The sequence below is a fragment of the Miniopterus schreibersii genome (assembly GCF_964146895.1).
Source record: "Miniopterus schreibersii genome assembly, chromosome: 12".
In the NCBI taxonomy this organism is placed as follows: Eukaryota; Metazoa; Chordata; class Mammalia; order Chiroptera; family Miniopteridae; genus Miniopterus; species Miniopterus schreibersii.
In genome coordinates, this window is record NC_138112.1 from 15,926,872 (window position 1) to 15,947,130 (window position 20,259).

Here is a 20,259-nt window from a genome sequence, read left to right on the forward strand (position 1 = left end):
GGAAGAAGCAGGAGGGTCAAATAATGATTTATCAAGATGGAAAATACCTGGACATATTTGGGGACATGAAAAAGAGCCAGTAGAGAAAAAGAAACGCAACGCACTGTGGGGAGGAGGGACAATAAACTCAGAAATCACTCCTGTTAGATAGTATGTTTGGAATCTAACATTTCCCGGAGTTTCCACGGGCTCGAGGGAAACCTGCACAACTGGAGAGGAAGTCACCCTCCTTCACAGTCTCCCTGGAGATGTGCCTTTTCTATAATGTTGCATCATTGAAAGTCAACAGACAGCACTGTAATGACTTAGTCCTATTCTGTTATGTATTAAGAATTCAGGCAAAGAGGCAGAAGATATACTTAGATTCCTGACTCATTATATCTTCTGAGCTCCCTCCTTCTGGCCGGGAAGGGGGTGCTTTCCATCTTCACAGGTTGTGACTTATAAGTATGGTTCCCCATCGTTTCCTCAGATGGTTATAGACAGGTAATTTAAGTGCACTCTGCACAGCTTCTACTATTTTTAACCCACAGCACCGTCTCAACATGAGTTTTCAGTTTTATGAGCTGTATTTTGCTTGGGCTTGTGAGATGGTGCATGGTTGATTTCCTGGCCTCTAAAGCATTCTGATAAAAGCATACCTGGTTAGTGAACCCCTCAAAATGAACGGCTGCTCAGCCAACGATGTGACAGAAATATTTTATATCAGGGAGTAAACTTAGAAAGAAACTTGGCTCTATTGATAAATCTAAGTTTAACTTTTATATGTCATCAATTGATAAAGTTATAGAGTGAAAACATATCTTTTTAAAGTATCTACAATTTAATTGTAAGACTAGTCCAGAGTTTATCAAATGCTTCAGATGCATTAACTCAGTTGATCCTTTCCAGTATTAGCACAGATATTATTATTGTTCTCGCTCTTATTTGACAGAAGGTACTTGAGCCTCTGAAAAATTAAGTGACTCACATGAGGTCACATATCCTTTGACAAAAGAAGGTTTCAAGCATCCCTTGCTCCCGTCACTGCACCACGTTGCCCAACCTCGGGGCAGGGAAGCAGCAGTTCAGTTGTGAGCATCAAAAAGATAGAAAAAGGACACCTCTTCCCCCTGAAACTGGGGAGCGGGATGACAGGGAAGAACAGAGTAAAGGGGATCAAAGGGTTGAAGAAGATGGACAAATCAGGGTGCCCATTCAGCTCCTGTTGAACTACCTTGACAGTCCAGCAAATCAGAGACGAAGGCCTCTTCTGAAAATGAAGGACTGATGGCATCGGCTGAGGGAGGTGGGGGTAAAGACGGTTGGGTATAACATCAACAACAAAAAGAACAGAGGTTTGACAAACATGGATCAAGTCCCGAGATGTGCCAGGCACTCTGCTAGACTGAGCTTTCAAAGGTGACTAATGCATGGCCCTGCCCCTGAGGAGCTCACGGGACTGGCAGAGAGCTGAGAGGCCCAGGTGAAGGTTACCAGTGATCGAAGCTCAAACTTGATGAATTAGTTGCTATTCTTTAGTAAAAGGGAATGAAAATTTCAGAGACTCTGAAAATCAATGAACAAATAAATCCCGCTCAACCCTCTGGCACTCATTTATTTTGCCAGCAAATATTTATTGAGCCCTGACTATGTGCCAGGTACAGTGTCGGCTCCTGAGAACACAAAGATAAAGGGTGCAGCTAAATATCTAATCTGCAGGTCCACAATATCAATAAATTCCATTGTTTTGTCTTCTTTATCAAAGACCAGATTACAGGCTATTGATATGATCTGTTTATCTGTTTTCATTAGCAGTTTCCACACATCCTGCAGCTGTTCTTTTCCAACAGGCTCACAGATTTTTGCAGGGCAGCTTATATTTTAAATCCATTTAAATGTGTTACTAGAAGGTTACTTACCTAACAGTTTTTTGTCAATTTTAATTAATTTATTATTGTAATCTGTAGTTCTAAGGTTGTAAATCCTCCGAGTATGTGTTCTGTTGCTTTATTAACTACTGGACATATTGTTTCCTCACAGTGTACTAAAAATTTTCATGACTATGAATTCCTTCGGGATTTGTGATACTTTATAATAAGTGATGGGTAGTTTATTTCTATCTTATGCATACAGTGTATATACATTATAATATGTCATCACAGTGTTTAAACCAGGGCTTCTCAACTTCGGTACTACTGATATTTTGTTGCGTTGGGCTTTCCTGTGCATTGTAGGAGGTTTAGGGGCATCCCTGGCTTCCATTAGATTCAATAGCACTGCCCGGCTCCGGTTGAAACACCAAAATTGTCACCAGACATTTCTTCTGGATACCCAAACCTGGGCTCATTTAGTGGTGGTGGAGAAAAAGGAGAAGAGAAAGCAGTCCCTCTTGCCTTCAGAGAAAGCTGGGCCTGACTGGACAAGGGGTCAGGATATAAACAAAATAAAAACAAAGATCGCAGGCTGACAATGAACAAGTAGGTGAGAGACGGTATGTGGTAAAAATCAGGACGGCTGGAGCCTAATTCGGCCTGTCTCCCTGTAACCGCCAGCTGAACTCTGGGCCCAGCAGCCCTCTGAGTCTGTTTTTCATGGGGTAAGGCATATGTTCTAGATAAGGCTGTGATGTGTAGGGCCCGAGGAGAGGTAGGACACCCTAACTGGACTCCTGCCACCTGTGTATGGCCTACGGTGGGTGCCCAGTTAGTGGGTAGTTAAGGCCTACGCAAATAATAACTTTTATAATTATAAAATATAATATGTTTCTAATGCACTTTCCCATGCATTATCTCATTTGATCCTCAGTAATCTCATGGGTTAGGCCAGGTACTACTTGCATTTAAGAGATGATGAAACTGAGGCTTGGAGACATCGGTCAGTTGGAACTCTAGCCTACACCTTCTGAAACACAACGTGCTTTTCCTTCTGCATCATGATGCCACTTAGGAAACACAAAGAAATTTTCTCTCTCCCCAGAATAGCTCTCTTTTAGATTTCATCAACAGCGTAAATTGCCTCATCTGGGATGACTTCACCAAACCCCTACATGCAATAGGGTATCCCTTCTGTGTGTTCCTAGAGCATCCTGAACCTAATGCTTTGTAGAACTGATTACTCTGAATTAGAATGTCCTAATTACTTATCTGTCTACTACTAGACTGCAAGCTCTTTGAGGGCAGGGCCTGTGTCTCATTCAATGTCTCATCTTTGACGTTCCATAAATATCTGTTAAATTGAGTAGGAAAACCCAAGATAAGATTTGAGTTCTTTAAGTCACTACATGGAAAGTTTAATGTCAAAACTTTATTATAGTTTCCCTGTCCACAAATGATTTTCTGTATTGACTCTAGCTTCTATGAAGTCAACTATTCATATTTTATAAAAGTAATTTTATCTGAAAGATCAAAATGGACCACATTTACAATGAAAGTTTGAACCCACAAGCCTCATGTATACTGCCATAATTTTATGGAAATAATATTGGGTAAGTGGATGCATGAGTTGCTAAACTTTAAGTTAATTTGTGTGTTGCCAGATTTTCTGTTAATTAGCCATCAAGGTAAAAAATACAAATGCTTTCAATAGATAAATATATAAACAACATGATCATTTATAATTAACATTTTTGCTGTTTTTACTGGGAATAATTAGCATCTTCCAACCACAAAGTTTGGGTTCATTTATATAATGTTCATAGTACTCACCTGGATCATATTTATCTTTGTGAAACTTTAATTTTTAAAAGATCAGAGTGGGAAAAGGAAATTTGTATCAAATGGTGTTTCAAATAGGAAGGTGCATAGCTTAAATGTGTAAATATTTGATGTCATTTCCTTGCTATGTCCTTCAGTATTTTGACCATCCTTAAATAAATGAAAGAAAGGGGGTTGTAGAGATGCTAAGAGAATGGAAAGGGAGAAGAAACTGTTTACCAAGGTAAAAAAATGTATATTTCCCTTAAAAACAAGGCAAGGCCAAGAGGCTATTAGCATGGCCTCTGAAGTGTGGCTTGCAGTACATTTCCATTCAATTTAGGATGAAATTAACCCTTGACCTTGGTTTCTTCTGGATTGCCCAATAGGATTTTCTGGCGTCGGCAGGTCCACTTGATGGCAGGGATCAGGCCCAGCACCATCACCAGCTCCTTCCCCCAGCTTATGTCCAACGTGGATGCGGCTTACGAAGTGGCTGAGAGGGGCACCGCGTACTTCTTCAAAGGTACCTACAGATTCCCCGAAGGGAGAAATAGCAGGCCGCAGTGCCCGGCGTGTTTGGAACATGTGGCACTGTCAGTGTCTGTTCAGTGATCATGGAGCATGTTTTGGTCATTCCTTCTCCTCAGGTGGGGTATGAAATTCGGCCCCATTTTATTGTACCAATGACAAAATTGATAATGACTATCAAACTGTATTCAGATTCTGACCCTTTACTGAGGCTTCATGCTAGGGGACAGTGTTATGGAGCTAGAAACTTGGATCCTGTCCCCTAGCACCTCCACTCAGAGAGGCATGGCATACCTTCCTGAGAGCCTCCAATTAGCAAAAGACAACATGGAAACCAAGGTGAGGAGAACAGTACCTTTGTTGCTATGCCAGGGTATTTTATTTTACCTTTGTTTTATTTGTGGTTGGGAGATGCCTCCAGGGCAAATTTTAAGCCTTTTATTGAATTGACTATTAGAGGCTTTATCTCCCATTGGATTACAGCCATGGCCAGTATCCCAGAAACTAGTCCCATTTAGGATCCGGCATAGAAATCCTCGTGAATGAAGTGCAGCACTAAGTGGTACAGAGTTTTTGTAAACCTTAATTTCTGTTTTCAGGTCCCCACTACTGGATAACAAGAGGATTCCAAATACAAGGTCCTCCTCGGACTATTTATGACTTTGGGTTTCCAAGGTATGTGCAGCGAATAGATGCTGCCGTCTATCTCAAGGATGCGCAGAAGACCCTTTTCTTTGTGGGAGATGAATACTACAGGTATGGCTCTTCTCCTTTTGACTGTCCAGATGTATTCAATGGGAAGGAAAAAAGTATTTTGCAGACATAGATGCAAGGCAAGTTTGCAATAGGCCCATTGACTCTTCTTGGTCACCGGGGTGCCATTTACTGATGGTTGACACTGTCTTCAAGATATGGAGCCATCCAAATGATAAGTGAAACATTAATTCGATGATACCATTCTTTGGTCTCTAGGACACCAAACATCCTGATCTTCCAATGCACTCATTAACTGGACCCCCAGTGACCTAAAAGAGTGGATGCAGCATCCCCAAATATGTAACTACCCACTGGGAATGCCTGAGGGGAGAACTGGCTCCCTGTTGTGTGAGTACCAATGCATTTCAGAATACTCTGCGATTTTGTACAAAATGGGCATGGCTGTGGGGCTCTTTGAAGGAAAGTTCTGCTAAAAGGAAAAGGTCCTCTTCCTAAGTTTTTTAGCCAACCTAGAACACGAAGATTCTTTTTATCCAGAATGAATTATTACTCATTCCCATGCCTGTCTTGCAGGAGGTTATTATAAGCAGAGCTTAATAAGGTGTCATATGTCAGCCAGTCACTGCACACGCAGGGTCACACCTGCTTTCACCTACTGAGTTTCTATCCGTAATTGATTCCTGTTGAATGATGAATACAGCTTTTCACCAAGCGCTGCTTCTGCACACCTCCCCTCTATTCCCAGTTCTCACTTTGGCATTGCTTTTCCCCTCTCAGCTTCAAAAGAGAGAAGCAAACGTACATTCTAAGCAGGTGGCTATGCTTAGGGTTCGGTTGGAAGCAGGAGGGCACACTTTGGTCCAAGGGTTTTTATTTACCAACAAGGCTCCTTCCCCACATGTTCATTTACTTTTATTCCTTCTTTTCCACTTTCTAGCAGGCCCCAATGATCCAGCCAGTTTTTTTTGTTTGTTGTTTTTCTTTACATTACTTCCACCACCTACGGCTAATTTCTCCTGTAGATGTTCTCCCTCGCCTACCAGTAGCAGAGCCGAGGCCACCCGAAGAGTTTCTAGGGGTGCATCAACTCCATCATTCTTTGAGATGGTCTGTTTTCTAAATTTTGTGTAAAGCGATTTGCAAATCTGCACTTCTCCCTTTCCCAGCTCTAAACCACTGTTTCTATACAGACAGGCTGAAGGCATAATTGATGCAAAGTAGAACACAGTTTTCCACATTCTCTCCTTCCTGAGTGCTCCAGGAATACTGGAAATGGATCTTTTTATTTAAGGATTTTATAGTTAGTCACGACAGAGAAATTATAAAAATAAGAAAGATGAATAGAGGTCAAAATCTTGTCTTTTGATCTTAAATTTTAAAAAATGCATTGCCAAGCAACCACGTTTAACCTACATATATTGGGCACTGTACTAGGAACTGACACCAAGGGAGGCATAGAGTTTGCTGTTTAAGAGAGTGGGAGGGAATAAGAGAGTGTTAATCTCAACTCTAAGAGCAAGCAATCACCTGGAACCCTGGATCACCTTTCTGTCTCTGTTTCATCATCTTCAACATGAAGGTAGAAATAATACCTATCTCATAGAGTTGTGGGGATAAATGAAAAACATGTGAAATGCCTGTCATATAACTTCTCATTTCATGTTAGGTGCTATTAATGCCCTCAGCAAGCCTTACAGTTGACAGTAAATATACCGATAAATAATTAACAGCAATTAAAGTGCCCTGGTAGAAGAATGCACAAGGATCAGTGGGGCAAAGCGAAGAGGAAATAGCCAAGAAAGAATTCTTAGGGGAAGCAACGCCTGAGCTTCATCTCGATAGTTGAGTAGGAGTTTCCCGGTCAGGAGGCGGGAGAGGCGGGGGTGGTTTCCAGGCAGAGAGAGCAGGTGAAGCAAAAGCACTGATGTATGAAAGGGCATGTGTGCAGGGGGAAAACCTGAAGAGGTTCACTAAGCCTAGAACATGCGCTGGGATGGGAGATGTGGCCCAAGGTCAAGCAGGGTGGAGATCATGGAGGATCTTTGTTTTGATAGGAAGATCATAGGTCTTATTCTCTAGAGATGAGGGATATCATTAAATGTCTTAAAGGACCCAATAAGATTTGTGTTATAAAAATATCACTCTGTCAGCACTGTGACTACATCTGAGGGGCATAAGAGTGAAAGTCAACTCAACCAGGTAAGCCAGAAAGTAGCAGGAAATATATTGAAAGTGTTCAAAGAAAAACTATTTTTCAAAAATGAAGGCAAAATAAAGACATTCCCAGATATACAAAAACTGAAAGAATTTATTGCTATATATGTGCCTTACAAGAAATACTAAAGGAAGTTTTTCAGGCTGAACATAAATGGCACCAGGCAGTTGTTTAAATCAACAATACAAAAAAAAAAAAGAGTACCAGTAAATGTAATTATGTAATTATATTTATTCTCTTAACTGATTTAAAGGTAACTGTATAAAACAATATGTATATAGTTATATTGTTAGACCTATAAGATATAGAAATATATTTGTCAATAACAGCAGTTGGGTGGGAGAAAAGCTGTATTAGGCTAAGGAAATGACACCAGGTAGTACCTCCAATTCACACCAATGAAAGGAGAGAAGCAGAAATGACAAATGAGAGGTTACAATAACAAATACTACAAATGTATTTGCTCTGTTTTCTTCTCTCAGCTTCTTTAGGAGACACTAAATTATATAAAATAGTAATTACAACAGTATGTTTTGGGGTTGGTAACCCATACAGATGTAATATGTATAGCAATAATACCACAAAGACAGGGGCAGGGAATAGAGTTATGTAAGAGTATGTTTTACTGTCTCACTGGAACTAAGTTAGTAGAAGCAGATTATGGTAAATTTAGTATATGATATGTCCTACAGCAACCACTAGGGAAATAATCTTTTAAAAGTAGTAAAAAATTATGAAAGAAATCAAAATGGTACATTAAAATTTTTTCACTAATGCAAAAAAAAAAAAAAAAAAAAAAGGCACTGAGGAGCATTAGAGGAACCAAAAAGACATGAGGCATGTAGAAAACAAAAAGTAAAATGGCAACTGTAAGTTCAATTACACTACTAATATTAAATGTGAATGGCTCAAACGATCTAATCAAATGGCGGAGTTTATCACACCAGATAAAGAAATAAGATCCAACTATATGCTCTCTATAAGAGACACACTTTAGATTTAAAGATGCAAATAGATTGCAAGTAAAAAGATAGAATATCTATATCATACATATATCATATATATATATATGGTTGCCAACAGCAACTATAAGAAAGCCGAAGAGTGACTATGTTAATATCTGGGAAAACAGACTTTACCATAAAAAAATGTTTCTAGGGATAAAGAGGGACATTTTATAGTGATAAAAGGGTCAATCTACCAGAAAAATATAACAATTATGAACCTGACAACTGGCCCCAAAATGCACAAAGCAAAAACTGACAAAAATAAAGGGAGGAAAGAGCAACTGAATAATAATAGTTGGAAGTTTCAATACCTCACATTCAGTAATAAGTAGAACAACTAGACGTCAGTATCAATAAAGAAAAGAAGACTTGGACAGCACCGTGAACTACCTAGACCTAATATATAAAACATTCAAAGAAGAATTAATAACACTCTGCTCAACAGCAGCAGAATACATATTCTTCCCAGGCGCATATGGACCATTGTCCAGGATGGATGATATGTTAGGCCAGAGCACAAGTCTCAATAATTTAAAACAATTAAAATCATACAAAATATCTTCTCTGATAACAGAGAAATAAAGTTAGAAATCAATACCAGAAGGAAATTTTACAAAAATGTGGAGATTAAATACCGTACTCTTAAACAACCAGAGGATCAAAGAGGAAATCACAAGGGAAATCAGAAAATACAAATGAGTGAAAATGGAAACAAAGCATACAAGAATTTATAGATGCAGCGCAGGCCGTGTTCAAAGGGAAATTTATAGCTATAAAAATGTCTATATTAAACAAGATAAAGGATCTCAAATCAATAACCTAACCTTCACCTTAAGATACCAGAAGAGAAAAGAGCAAATTAAACATAAAGCAAGCAGAAAGAAGGAAACAATAAAAATTGCAGTGGAAGTAACTGAAATAAGTAATATATAAGCAATTTGAGAAAATCAACCAAACAAAAAAAGCTGTTTTTTTTAGAAGATCAACAAAATTGACAAACTTCTCAGTAAATTAACATTTTGAAACAGTGGAAACTCAAATTACTAAATCAGAAATGAAAGAGGGGACATCCCTATCAATCCTATGAAGGACTACTATAAACAATTACATGGCAATAAATTGGATAACATGAAATGGACAAATTTCTAGAAAGATACAAAATGATGAAATTGAGTCAAGAAGAAATAGACAGTCTGAATAGACCTTTGACAAGTGAAGAGATTGAATTCAAAATTAAAAACTATCCACAAAGAAAAGCCCAGGCCCAGATGGCTTAACTGGTGCATTCCATCAAAACATTTAAAGAAGAATTAATACCAATTTTTTGCAAACTCCTCCACAATGCAGAAAAGAATGGAACACTTCCCAACTCATTGCATAAGGGCCAGAATTACCCTGATACCAAAGCCAGATGGAGACATCACAAGAAAATAAAACTTCAGACCAAAATCTATCATGAATATAGGTGCAAAAATCTTCCCAAAATACTATCAAACCAAATCCAGCAACATATATGAAATACTTACCATGTGCAAGTGGGATTTTCCCCAGAGATGCAAGGTGGGTTTAAAATCTGAAAATAAATTAATATGCTATATCATATCAATAGAATTTTAAATATATAATTATCTCAATAGATGCAGAAAAAGCATTTGGAAAAAATCTAAAACTATCACGTGATAAAACACTCAGGAAAGTAGTAATAGCAGAAAACTTTCTCAACCTAATAAAGGGCATTGATGGAAAGCCCACAGCTGATACCATACTCAGTGGTGAAAGACTGGATGCTTTCCTTCTAAAATCAAGACAAAGACAAAAATTTCCACTCTCACCACTTGCATTCAACATTGTACTGGAGATTGTAGCTAGGGCAATTAAGAGAAAATTAATGGAATAAAAGACATCCAGATTGGAAAGAAAGTAAAACTATATTTATTCTCATGTCACATAATTTTTTATGTAGAAAAGCCTAAATAATCCTTTTAAAAAAACTTTCAGAACTAATTAATGAGTTCAGCAAATATGCAGAGTATGAGTTCAATATGCAAAAATCAATTGTGTTTCCATCCACCTCAATGAAGAAATGAAACTGAAGAAACAATTTCACTTACAACAGCATCAAAAAGAAAAATGCTTAGATATAAATTTAACAAAAGAAGTTGAAAACTTATAATCTGAGCATTATAAAACATGGCTTAAAGAAATTAAGCAAGGTCTAAATGGAAAAATATCTCATGTTCATGGATTGGAAACCTTCATATTTTTAAGACGGAGATACTCTCCCAATTGTTTTTACAGGCTCAGCACAGTCCCTATCAAAATACCACTGACTTCTTTGTAAAAACTGTCAAGCTGACCTTAAAATTCATCTGGAAACTCATAAGACCCAGAATCGCCAAATTATCTTGAAAAAGAACAAAGTTGGAGAACTCAAGCTTCCCAATTTCAAAACTTACTCCAAAGCAACAGTAATCAAGACAATGTGATACTAACATAAGGACAGACTTACAGATCAATGGAATAAAATTGACAGACAGCCCAGAAATAAACTCACATCTATGGTCATATCTATGGGCAGTTGATTTTTGACAAGGAGGCTATGGCCATTCAAAGGGGTAAAGAATGTGCTGGTAGGACCCAAGAATACGAATGTCCAGAAGAGAAGGGACACACAGGTCTTAAACTCAGAGAACTCAGGCTGGAGAGATAAACCTGGATTCATCATATAATCAGGTGGTAATTGAGGCCATCGATATTTTTTTCATGTTGTTACAAATTCTTTGTTCCAAATCTTCTTCCTTCATGGGGTTCTGGTTTCTGAACTTTCATCTAGGATGGCACATGGCAGCTTCTCCCTCTTCTCCCTTCCCTCCATTCAGACCCCTCTCCCCTCTGCCCTCTCTGGTGTAGATTACAAAGCCCCTTCCTCCATGAAAGCCACGGGGTTCCTGGTTAGAAGTAAATTAACTTCAAAGGAAGCTACAGTTTTCCATTTCGCTAGAGAAGTTTCCCTGGAGAAATTTCCTGAAAACATATATTTTAGATACCTATCAACAAACTCCCCTTGTTACAATACTTCCTCACTTTAATTTTTATCTATTTTTAAATATATCTTTATTGATTTCAGAGAGAGGAAAGGAGAGGGAGAGAGAGAGAGAAACATCAATGATGAGAGAGTCATTGATCGAGCCCGCAACCCGGGCATGTGCCCTGACCGGGAATCGAACCCCGATCTCCTGGATCCCAGGTCGGTGCTCAACCACTGAGCCACGCCCGGCCGGGCCTCACTTTTTTTTAAAGCATCCGTTAGCAGACACAGCGCCTCAGTCAGTACTTTGAAGGAGGCAGAATGGAGTCAGTCTTGCCACTGACATATGATAGACATCATCACAATCAAAATCCTAACCAATCAGAGTTCTGAGCATAAAATTAAACAACACACAGGCACTTTACCAAAATAGTCCCCAAGTCCTTGTATTATGAAGGTGGAGAGCAGGATCACATATCTCAAAACACCACGTCAGATACCTATGGCACCATGACCTTGCTGGTGAAGTTTAACTGTCAGTAATGATCTATTTACTATCTGTACACATTAATCAATATTAAATGATGAAACAAATGCCCATAAAGGAAATACACTTAGTTATAGGTCAATTAATTTTAGTTGGTATTTATGTAATTAGGTTGGTACTTCTTGTTTAACAGATAGGACCTCAGTGATGAGAAAATACATGCAATTGATTTCAGCAGGTAGCTAGTATACAGGAGAATCACAATAAAAAATCCTGTTCTTTTTTAATATTTAAATTCAGCTAATATGTATTGATTATTTATTATGTGTTAGGAATCAATTTTATCTAACACAGATTCCTAACACATAAACAAGGCTGAGTATATTTTCTCATATTCTTTCATTTTCCCATCTGCTTTCTAAACGATCTTGAGAAATAGGTACTGAGATCTCCATTTAACAGTTAACAACATTAAATCAGAGAGGTTAAGTGATTAGATCAAGGTCGCACAGCCAAATATGGTCCATCTGCGGCTCTATTTCATGTCCTCTGAATCCAAATTCAGAGGTTCTTCCCATTCACCACATATAGTCATTCTTCATTCGTTTCACCATTTATTTATTTACTGTGTATTAGAATACCCATGCCCATGGTTCTTACCTCATTATATAATTTTCTTTTCTTTTACCCTCAGCAAAATCCTCAACATACCAGTAGACCTTTTAAATCTTAATCCCTTTCTTGCTGAATTCTCTGGACTACCTCAGCATTCTCCAGCCCTCCTTTCTCCACCTCTTTTCAACTTTGTCTGCCACTGCAAAATGTTGTCCTGATGAAGTGTGCTTAAAGACTACAAAAAGATTTCTTAGACTCCCAGATCGAATCACAAAATTCACTTAACCTCATACTAGCTGGTCAGAATTAATGGTTTTTGGTGCCAAAATAAACTACAAAATCTTATGGCTTGGACCTGCCCTGAGTACCTACGTGTGCCAGGCTCGTGCATGTGTGTGTGTGTGTGTGTGTGTGGGTATGTGTATGTGTGTGTGTGGGGTGTGTGTGTGTGTGTGTGTGTGTGTGTGTGTGTCTAAATTGTCTCTCATCCAGATGAGGAAGCCAGGGCTCACAGCTCTGAGCAATTTCCCCTGATCACAGAGCCAACAAAGAACAAAGTCAGAATTCAAACCCAGAGCCATCTGCCTGTACATGTTGTGCTCTTTGCTCTGTAACAGAATCTCAAATGTTCATCCACAAACCAAGGGCTAGCTCACCACAAAGTTTCTATAAGTCCACAGCAAAACAAGAACAACAGCCCAATATCATACATGTCGGGAGTGGGATCTGTGTCAGTATAAAGACACATTATTGGCAAGAACCATCTTTTATCCTGAGATTAAGTCCTTCCTATCTTTTTGGTATTAAAGTTTCTTTCCTGTATAATGAAAACAGGTGGTAATTTTTTTGATGGTTTGATGGTAATGTTTTTACTTGGTAAAATAAAAAGTGGGTACCCCATGTTAGTTATATAGGCCCTGTTTACGTAATATCTACATAAAAGGTTCCAATGAAATATTTATATATTATCAGCTAATCTCAAAATGGTGATTTCTGTGTCAGGCTGATACTTGGAAATGGAGTCTGTTGAGAGTAATACTCTTTGGAAAGCAGTTATAGGATAGGAGGCAAGAGGGCAGAGAGGGAGAGGGACTGTTCAATATATAAGTGGTAGAAGAGATGGAGGAAAGAAACAATAATTTCACAGTTTTGCCAAGGCCTTTGCCTAGATTTTTAAAAATATAATTGAGAATTAAGATTTGCAACTGCAAATTGCTTCTCTAAGTTTTCTTCTGAAATTTTATTTGCATATAATATTATTATCACTGTTAACCTCTGAATAGATATAAGTAAGATTTTAGATGTTACCACCACCCACCTCAGTGAACTAAGCAGACAGATAAAAAGAGAAAAATTTCTTTTTGAGATCTTTCTATGGAATTGTCATTATTTTCTCTTTAAAACTTATTTCTGTATTATTTCAACCATGTCCCTATTCTCAAGGAAGATGTTGGCTCTGTCCTTTCTTACTTCCCAGACTTCTCCATCCAATGTAAATATCATACAAGCAGATCCCAACTTGTAATAGGTTTCCCTACAAATATTCTTTAGTAGCCACTTGTCTGGAACTGAGACGCATTTTGCCATTAAACAATATAAACGGTGATTAAGTTCTCAGAATCGCTCATAAACGCACACAAAGGTAAGGAGCTATGATTATAACAGTTCAGCTTCAGGCCCTCTACCAGAGCAGGCGAGAGGGTCAGGGTGTGCAGGGCCTGCCACTCTTTTTCCTGAGCCCAGGGCTCCAGGAGGCAGAGTCCCACGCAGGCTGCTCTCTGTTGCCCTCCCGCTGTGGATCCCTCTGGGCCAAATGCCTCTCAGCGGCCTGGTTTTCTTTTGCATCCCACGCCCCCGGCGTTTTCAGCTTTGCAATGATCTTCTTCATTCCCTACAATTAAAGTTTCCATTTCCTCAGTACACCCGTCTCAGGGAAGCGGGACAAAGCAGAGCAACATCCCAATGAGCAAAGATTAACATGTGAACAGCCCCTACTTCCATTTGTTGTTGTAGTTGTTCATCCTCACGGGGGGGGGATATTTTTTCCATTGACTTTTAGAAAGAGTGGAAGGGAGAGAGAGAAACAAGAAACATCCACGTGAGAGAGACACATGGATCAGTCGCCTCCCACACGCACCCAGACCAGGGCCCCTGGCGTCGAACCTGCAACCCAGGTCCATGCCCTTGGCCTGGAATCAAACTTGCAACCCTTCCGTGCACAGGCCGGCGCTCTAACCACCGAGCCACGCAGGCCGGGGCTGGACTGCCCCTTTAATAAAGGACTCAGATTTCACATTTCAGATTCTGGAATAAGTGAACAAAAGAAATCTGGCTCCTGAGGAAGCCAATGTGCCTGGACTGTTCCTTTTTCTCTCCATTTTCCCCCTAACTCCACTCCCGATACCTTGCAGCCATTCCTTCTAATAATGCACAGGTGCCCCGTCCCCACACATGGTGTTGGCGCAGCTGAAGATGGTGCAATCCAGTAAATGGGTCCCACTTTTATTTGTGCTGCAGCAGAGGTCCTAAAGGCTCTCCTGGGAAGGGAGGTGGGTAAGTTAGCTGTCACTCCGTCCTCAGAGCTCCCTAAAGCAGCTCAGTCGTGGAGTCAGGTTCAGTCTGCCTCGGTTGGCCTTGGCTTCTTCCCCAGTGTTCAACTTCGGCTGCTGTCCTAAGAGATCTGTCCCCGGCCTGAGAATTCATGGCCACAGGACAAGCACATTTCAGGAGAAAGTGAGTGTGATCTGTTGCCACAGGAAACCGCCCAGTGGCTCAGACACTAGGAAAAACTGCCTAACATTTTGGTGGGAGAGGACTTGTCCACCCTGGGAATGTCATCGCTGGGGGCTCTGTGCTGGTGAAGAAGGCGCTTTCTTACACTTTAAATGAAGTCTTCTGAAAGAGGTGCCAGTCTGCTCTGCCCATGTGCTGAGCTCATACAGTGATTCATACGCTGATTCATACAAGTCACCGTCTTTTTTACAAGGCGGCTAATTTTGATCCCAAGAAGATGGATTAACCAATCTTGAGAGTTATCACTGAACGGTGGTTGCTGATCCAGAAAAAGAAACCTAATCTACTGGGTCAGTCATATAATCTTTCCAGAAGACAAAAGCAGTTTAGTTCAAGTAAATTGATCTAAAAGGCGGAGCTCAGTTATTCCAGGTTTTCTTGTTTCTTATCTTGGCCTATTGATCTTTCACATGGCTGTGCATTATTTGCTCAGTCCCACCTCTATGGGTGCATAAGAGGAAGCCCATGAATAAAACCCCTACGAAGGATTTTTCACCTGTTTGGTGAACCGAGAAATTCATACATGGAATGGCGGTGGAGAAAGAGAGAGAAAGAAAAATTACGACAGTCAATAAAGCATGAAAAATATATCTAGAGTTCCTTTCGAAAGGCGATATTTTTTAAATTATGGGGAACCATGTTGCTATAATACATAGAACAACTAGTTCTAAGCAATATATCAGACAGTTTTTTTTAAAGAAATTCTTTAGAGAAAGCTAGTGGTCCCAGAATCTCAGGAACCTGGGAGAGTAGTGAGGGAGAGGGAGAGTGACAGTGAGAAAGAGGGAGAGAGAGAGACTGAGAGAGACAGAGAGGGAGAGAGAGAGAGATTTAAAGTAAGTCACAGGACAGACCTGGCTAAATATGCCTGACCAGCATGATGTCATCTACAGTCAATAAAAACCTCTTTTACGAAATGACACTTCTTCCAGCTATGATGAACGAAAAAGGAAAATGGAAAAAGATTATCCAAAGAACACTGAAGAGGAATTTTCAGGAGTTAATGGACAAATAGATGCTGCTGTGGAATTAAATGGTGAGTGTTTTCACCAAAAACTTTCTTTGTGGAATTGTAACAAGCAATCTGGGCTCTGCTTCAATATACCTGAAAATGGGTTTCCTAATGGGAGTCCTTGAATCTTATCTTCGGTCCTGAGTCCCTTATAAATTTAGTCACCAGATTAACCACTAGAAAGAATAATGATAAAAGGTTTGCCATTGTGATTCTCTCTCTGAGAAAGAAAAGTTTTAAAAGTATAGCTTCAATCTGTTAGCTGTGTTATAAAGTTTACCTGGTCAAAGTTACCATTTTTATCTTTAAAATGTAGATATTCTCAACTTTCCCAATGTCTTTCCCCACTCCATCACTCAACTCCTGAAATTCAACACATAGTTTGGAAAGTTGAATTGAATTGAATTGGGTTGAATAAATTTAATTGAATATTTTGAACCGGTCAGTCAACGCATTCTTTTTAAGAATATAGCACAGAGCTAGACACCTCAGAAATGTAAAGACAGTCCCAGAAATAGTCTCTGCTCCGGCAGAATGGTTAACATATTTGGGTAATGCTCCTTCATCCAACACAAGTGAAATTACTAGAAAACAAGACAACCTATAATTTGATATTGAATTGTGTGGTAGTCTTCAAAATAATGGCAAGAGGTGATCTGAGAAAGAAAAGATCAGAGCCGGCCTTTGTAGTTGGAGATTTCATGGTAGTACTTCCGCCCGGTTTAAAGAATGGCTAGAGGTTAGGCTAGGGAAAGGAAAGGGGAGGGACTTCCTGGAGGGGAAGAGCCTGAGCAGAAGCACTAAGCATCATTGAACTTGACCCACTGATGACCCCAAGGAGAAGGCTGGACCCCGGCTGAAAGAGAGAAAAAGATGGGAGATGATTGAGAAGTTGGAGGTATCAGGTTCTAGGGCTCAGTGAGAACTGGGCAGAGGACTGGCTAACTGCCACCTGGCACATTCCTCATTCCCCTCTGGTGCCACCTCAAGAAAACAACAGTTACGAATCCTCCCATTTATAAATCTGCAAGTCCTTTTCAGTAACCGCGATTTCAACTTTGTCTCTTTTAGGCAACATTTACTTCTTTTCGGGACCCAAAGCATACAAGTATGACATAGAGAAAGAAGATGTGGTTAGTGTGCTGAAGTCTAGTTCCTGGGTTGGTTGCTAATAGGAAGGTTAGTCTTTCCTAAGACATGGAGAAGACGGCAAGCAGCTGGTAACTGGTCTGAGGACTAAAGTGGAAGTTAGGGTAGAGGTTCTTCCCATGGCCTTCGATTCTAAGGGCAACTTAGAGCTCATTGAAAATCATATGCTTCCAAATTTTTTTCATAGTTGTGGATTCATAATTTTAATCCAAATGAGAAATTCCTATGTGGCCAACTTCACACAAAATCAGAATCAGCACAGTGTACTCTTCAGTTAGACACCCACTAATTTTTTTTCTTACGTAATATGCTGAAGCACATCGATAACTTTGGATTTTATTTCCAAGAAGAGCCTACTTGTGGATTCCCTGGCATGTGTTATAATTTTTTTGATAGGAAATGTCCTGACCATGCAAATTATAATAATTCTTCACAAGTAGTGGCTTTTGCGGCCTTAGCATTTGTTATGATGAATATAAATTTGTCCTTCTGTACTTTAAACATATCACAAACAAAATACTGTGTAAGTTCTGTTTCTCATTGCTTGTTTGTTTATTTGTTTAACTATGGGTACTCACTGGTCTTTGAAGTAGGTTAGGCAGGAGAACCTATTCAAGTGGATTTTCATATGAGGCAAGGGATATGTATTTTGCAACAGGAAAACTTTTAACAAAAGCCAATTTAAATGTTGTATAAGAACAATTTCTCTTTTCACTTAATATTTACTAGCTTCTATCACATTTTACTTGGCCACGAATTCTGTATACCTATAAAAAACTCAAACCTTGAGATAGTGTTGTGAGTATACAGACCCGGAATAAGTAATAGTGGTTCACTCTATTTCCTGCTTCCTGACAATAAAATACCCTCAGTGAAACCCACTAAGTGAGGCTCTTATGAACAGTTTTTCATTTAAGGGAGTTCATCTTATGTTTCAGTTTTTCTTACTTCAAGCTAAACCTTTTTTTCCCCTACCTAGTCATTAATACAGATAAAATACAGCTGCCTCTTTCTTATGCTATTTTTTGAAAAAATCTTACCCTCTAGAATGTAAGGATTCTAAAGCATGTTAGTGGTTCTGAAATTAGATGATAAAATGCATTTAATATACTTCAGAGACTGCCTGGAACCTCTGCAGTGTTCAACAGATGTTAGCTGTTATTGTTACCATCACTCATTCATTTGTTTCATACACTCACTAAAACACTTAGTATCAGGAAGGTATGGGGCAGTTATTCAAGGTTACTCTCAGTTTTCCATTGGGTTTCCTTTATTGAAAGTGGTTATTTACAGCCTACATGTTGAATCTTTGTTGAAGAAAAGTCTAGTGTGCTTGTTTTCCAGCATCCACTGCCTTTATAGAGTCAGAAAAGTCACTTTTGCAAAACCATCAGCTGAAAAGAACTTCTTAATATCAATAAACAAGGAGGGAATATGGCCTGGCACGTCCTCAAAGGCTAAACTAGAGTTACCACATATACATAGCCCGGCAATCCCAGTCCTAAATGCATACCTATGAGAAATGAAAACATGTCCACACAAAAATGTGCACACAAACGTTCATAGCAGCATTAGCCATAATAGCCAACACGTGGAAATATGTCCATCAAATGATGAATGGACTTTTTAATGTGGTAAATTCATAAAATAGAATATTATGCAACAATAAAAAAGAATTAATACATATTACAACATGGATAAATCCTGAAAACATTACACTAAGTGAAAGAAGCCAGACACAAAGGCCATATATTGTATGATTCTATTTATATGAAATGTTCAGAATAGGAAAATCTATGGAAACAGAAAGCTGACTAGTGCATGTCAGGAGCTGGGGGAGAGGGAATGGGAGGTGACGGCTAATGAGAATGGGTTCTTTGTGGGGGGAGTGAAAATGTTCTAGGAGTGATGGTGATGGTTGCACAACTCTGTGAATACATTAAAAGCCATTAAATTGTACATTTTAAATGGATGCACTGTATGGTATGTGAATTAATCTCAATAAACCTGTTGTCTTCCTTGTGTCCAGTGCCAGCCCAGGAACATGCACATTTTAGACACCTCACTAAATAAAATGTTACTGAAAACAAAAAAGCATGTGCTCTGAGGCCTGGCTGAGTTGAATTCAAATCCCAGATCTCCTATTTTTAACTGTGTGATATTGGTCAATTCCCTAATCCCTGGCTCAATCTTCCCCTTTGTAATATTAGAATAAGAATAGTTCTTATCTCCTAGGGATAGTTAGACTTAAATACAGTGATGGGCAAAAGTAGGTTTACAGTTGTTCATATGGAAAATAATACATTGATTAACAAATAATAAAAGAATAAACTCTGTGTTTCATGCACTCACAACTCTAAACCTACTTTTGCCCCACCCTGTATGAGTCAAAACATGCAAAGCTCTTAGATAGTCCCTACAAGGGGTTCTGTAATTGTTTTCAAAGCAATTAGAATTAATTTTGTTTTAAGATATTTTAGAGGATTTGTATATATCCCTTGAGACAGCCAAAGACGTGATGAGCTGTAGCACCACAAGGATTGATAATCAGTGACCTAAATTCCCCCCCCCCCAAATTCCAAATTAAGTTAATAATCAAATAATATACTGACTGTGGTTAATCCCCCCAAAATCATTCTTACAAATCATCATTTCTTTTTTGGCTCCCAGATATAGTTGCATATATTTTGGAAAGATGTAGTCCTCTTAATGAATAAAAAAATAGTGATTATGTTTGTGACAAAACTCAATCAGAACATTTATACGCTCATTTGAAACTATTTTGTGCAGAAATAATTTACAACACAGATTCCTCACTTGGCTTCAGAGTAACTGAGTGCAAAAATGTTTTGTGAAATAACAGTTTTGGGCACAGAGTGGTTGAACTGCTCCTTTGGGGATCAAGGTTTGCATTCTGATGACCTCTATATATTGTCCTATTAACCTCAGTGATGACTATTTATAGGTGGCCCAGAAGCACTTGGAAAACACCAGAGAGGTTAATGGAGGAATGTATTCACCTGGGTGGGGA

At 39.1% G+C, this 20,259-nt stretch overlaps 1 protein-coding gene across 1 annotated transcript in view; it reads left to right on the top strand.

The window, feature by feature from the left end:
• MMP20 (matrix metallopeptidase 20) overlaps nucleotides 1-17,251 on the top strand; it is a gene marked incomplete at both ends in the record, with an annotated part of 35,754 nt that extends 18,503 nt beyond the window's left edge. Inside the window, 4 exons of the mRNA XM_081153665.1 lie at nucleotides 4,064-4,200; nucleotides 4,805-4,961; nucleotides 16,000-16,103; nucleotides 17,151-17,251. Of these exons, the coding sequence (XP_081009791.1) occupies nucleotides 4,064-4,200; nucleotides 4,805-4,961; nucleotides 16,000-16,103; nucleotides 17,151-17,251 (499 nt within the window). The remainder of the gene's footprint in view (nucleotides 1-4,063; nucleotides 4,201-4,804; nucleotides 4,962-15,999; nucleotides 16,104-17,150) is intronic.
• Nucleotides 17,252-20,259: the final 3,008 nt, after the last annotated feature.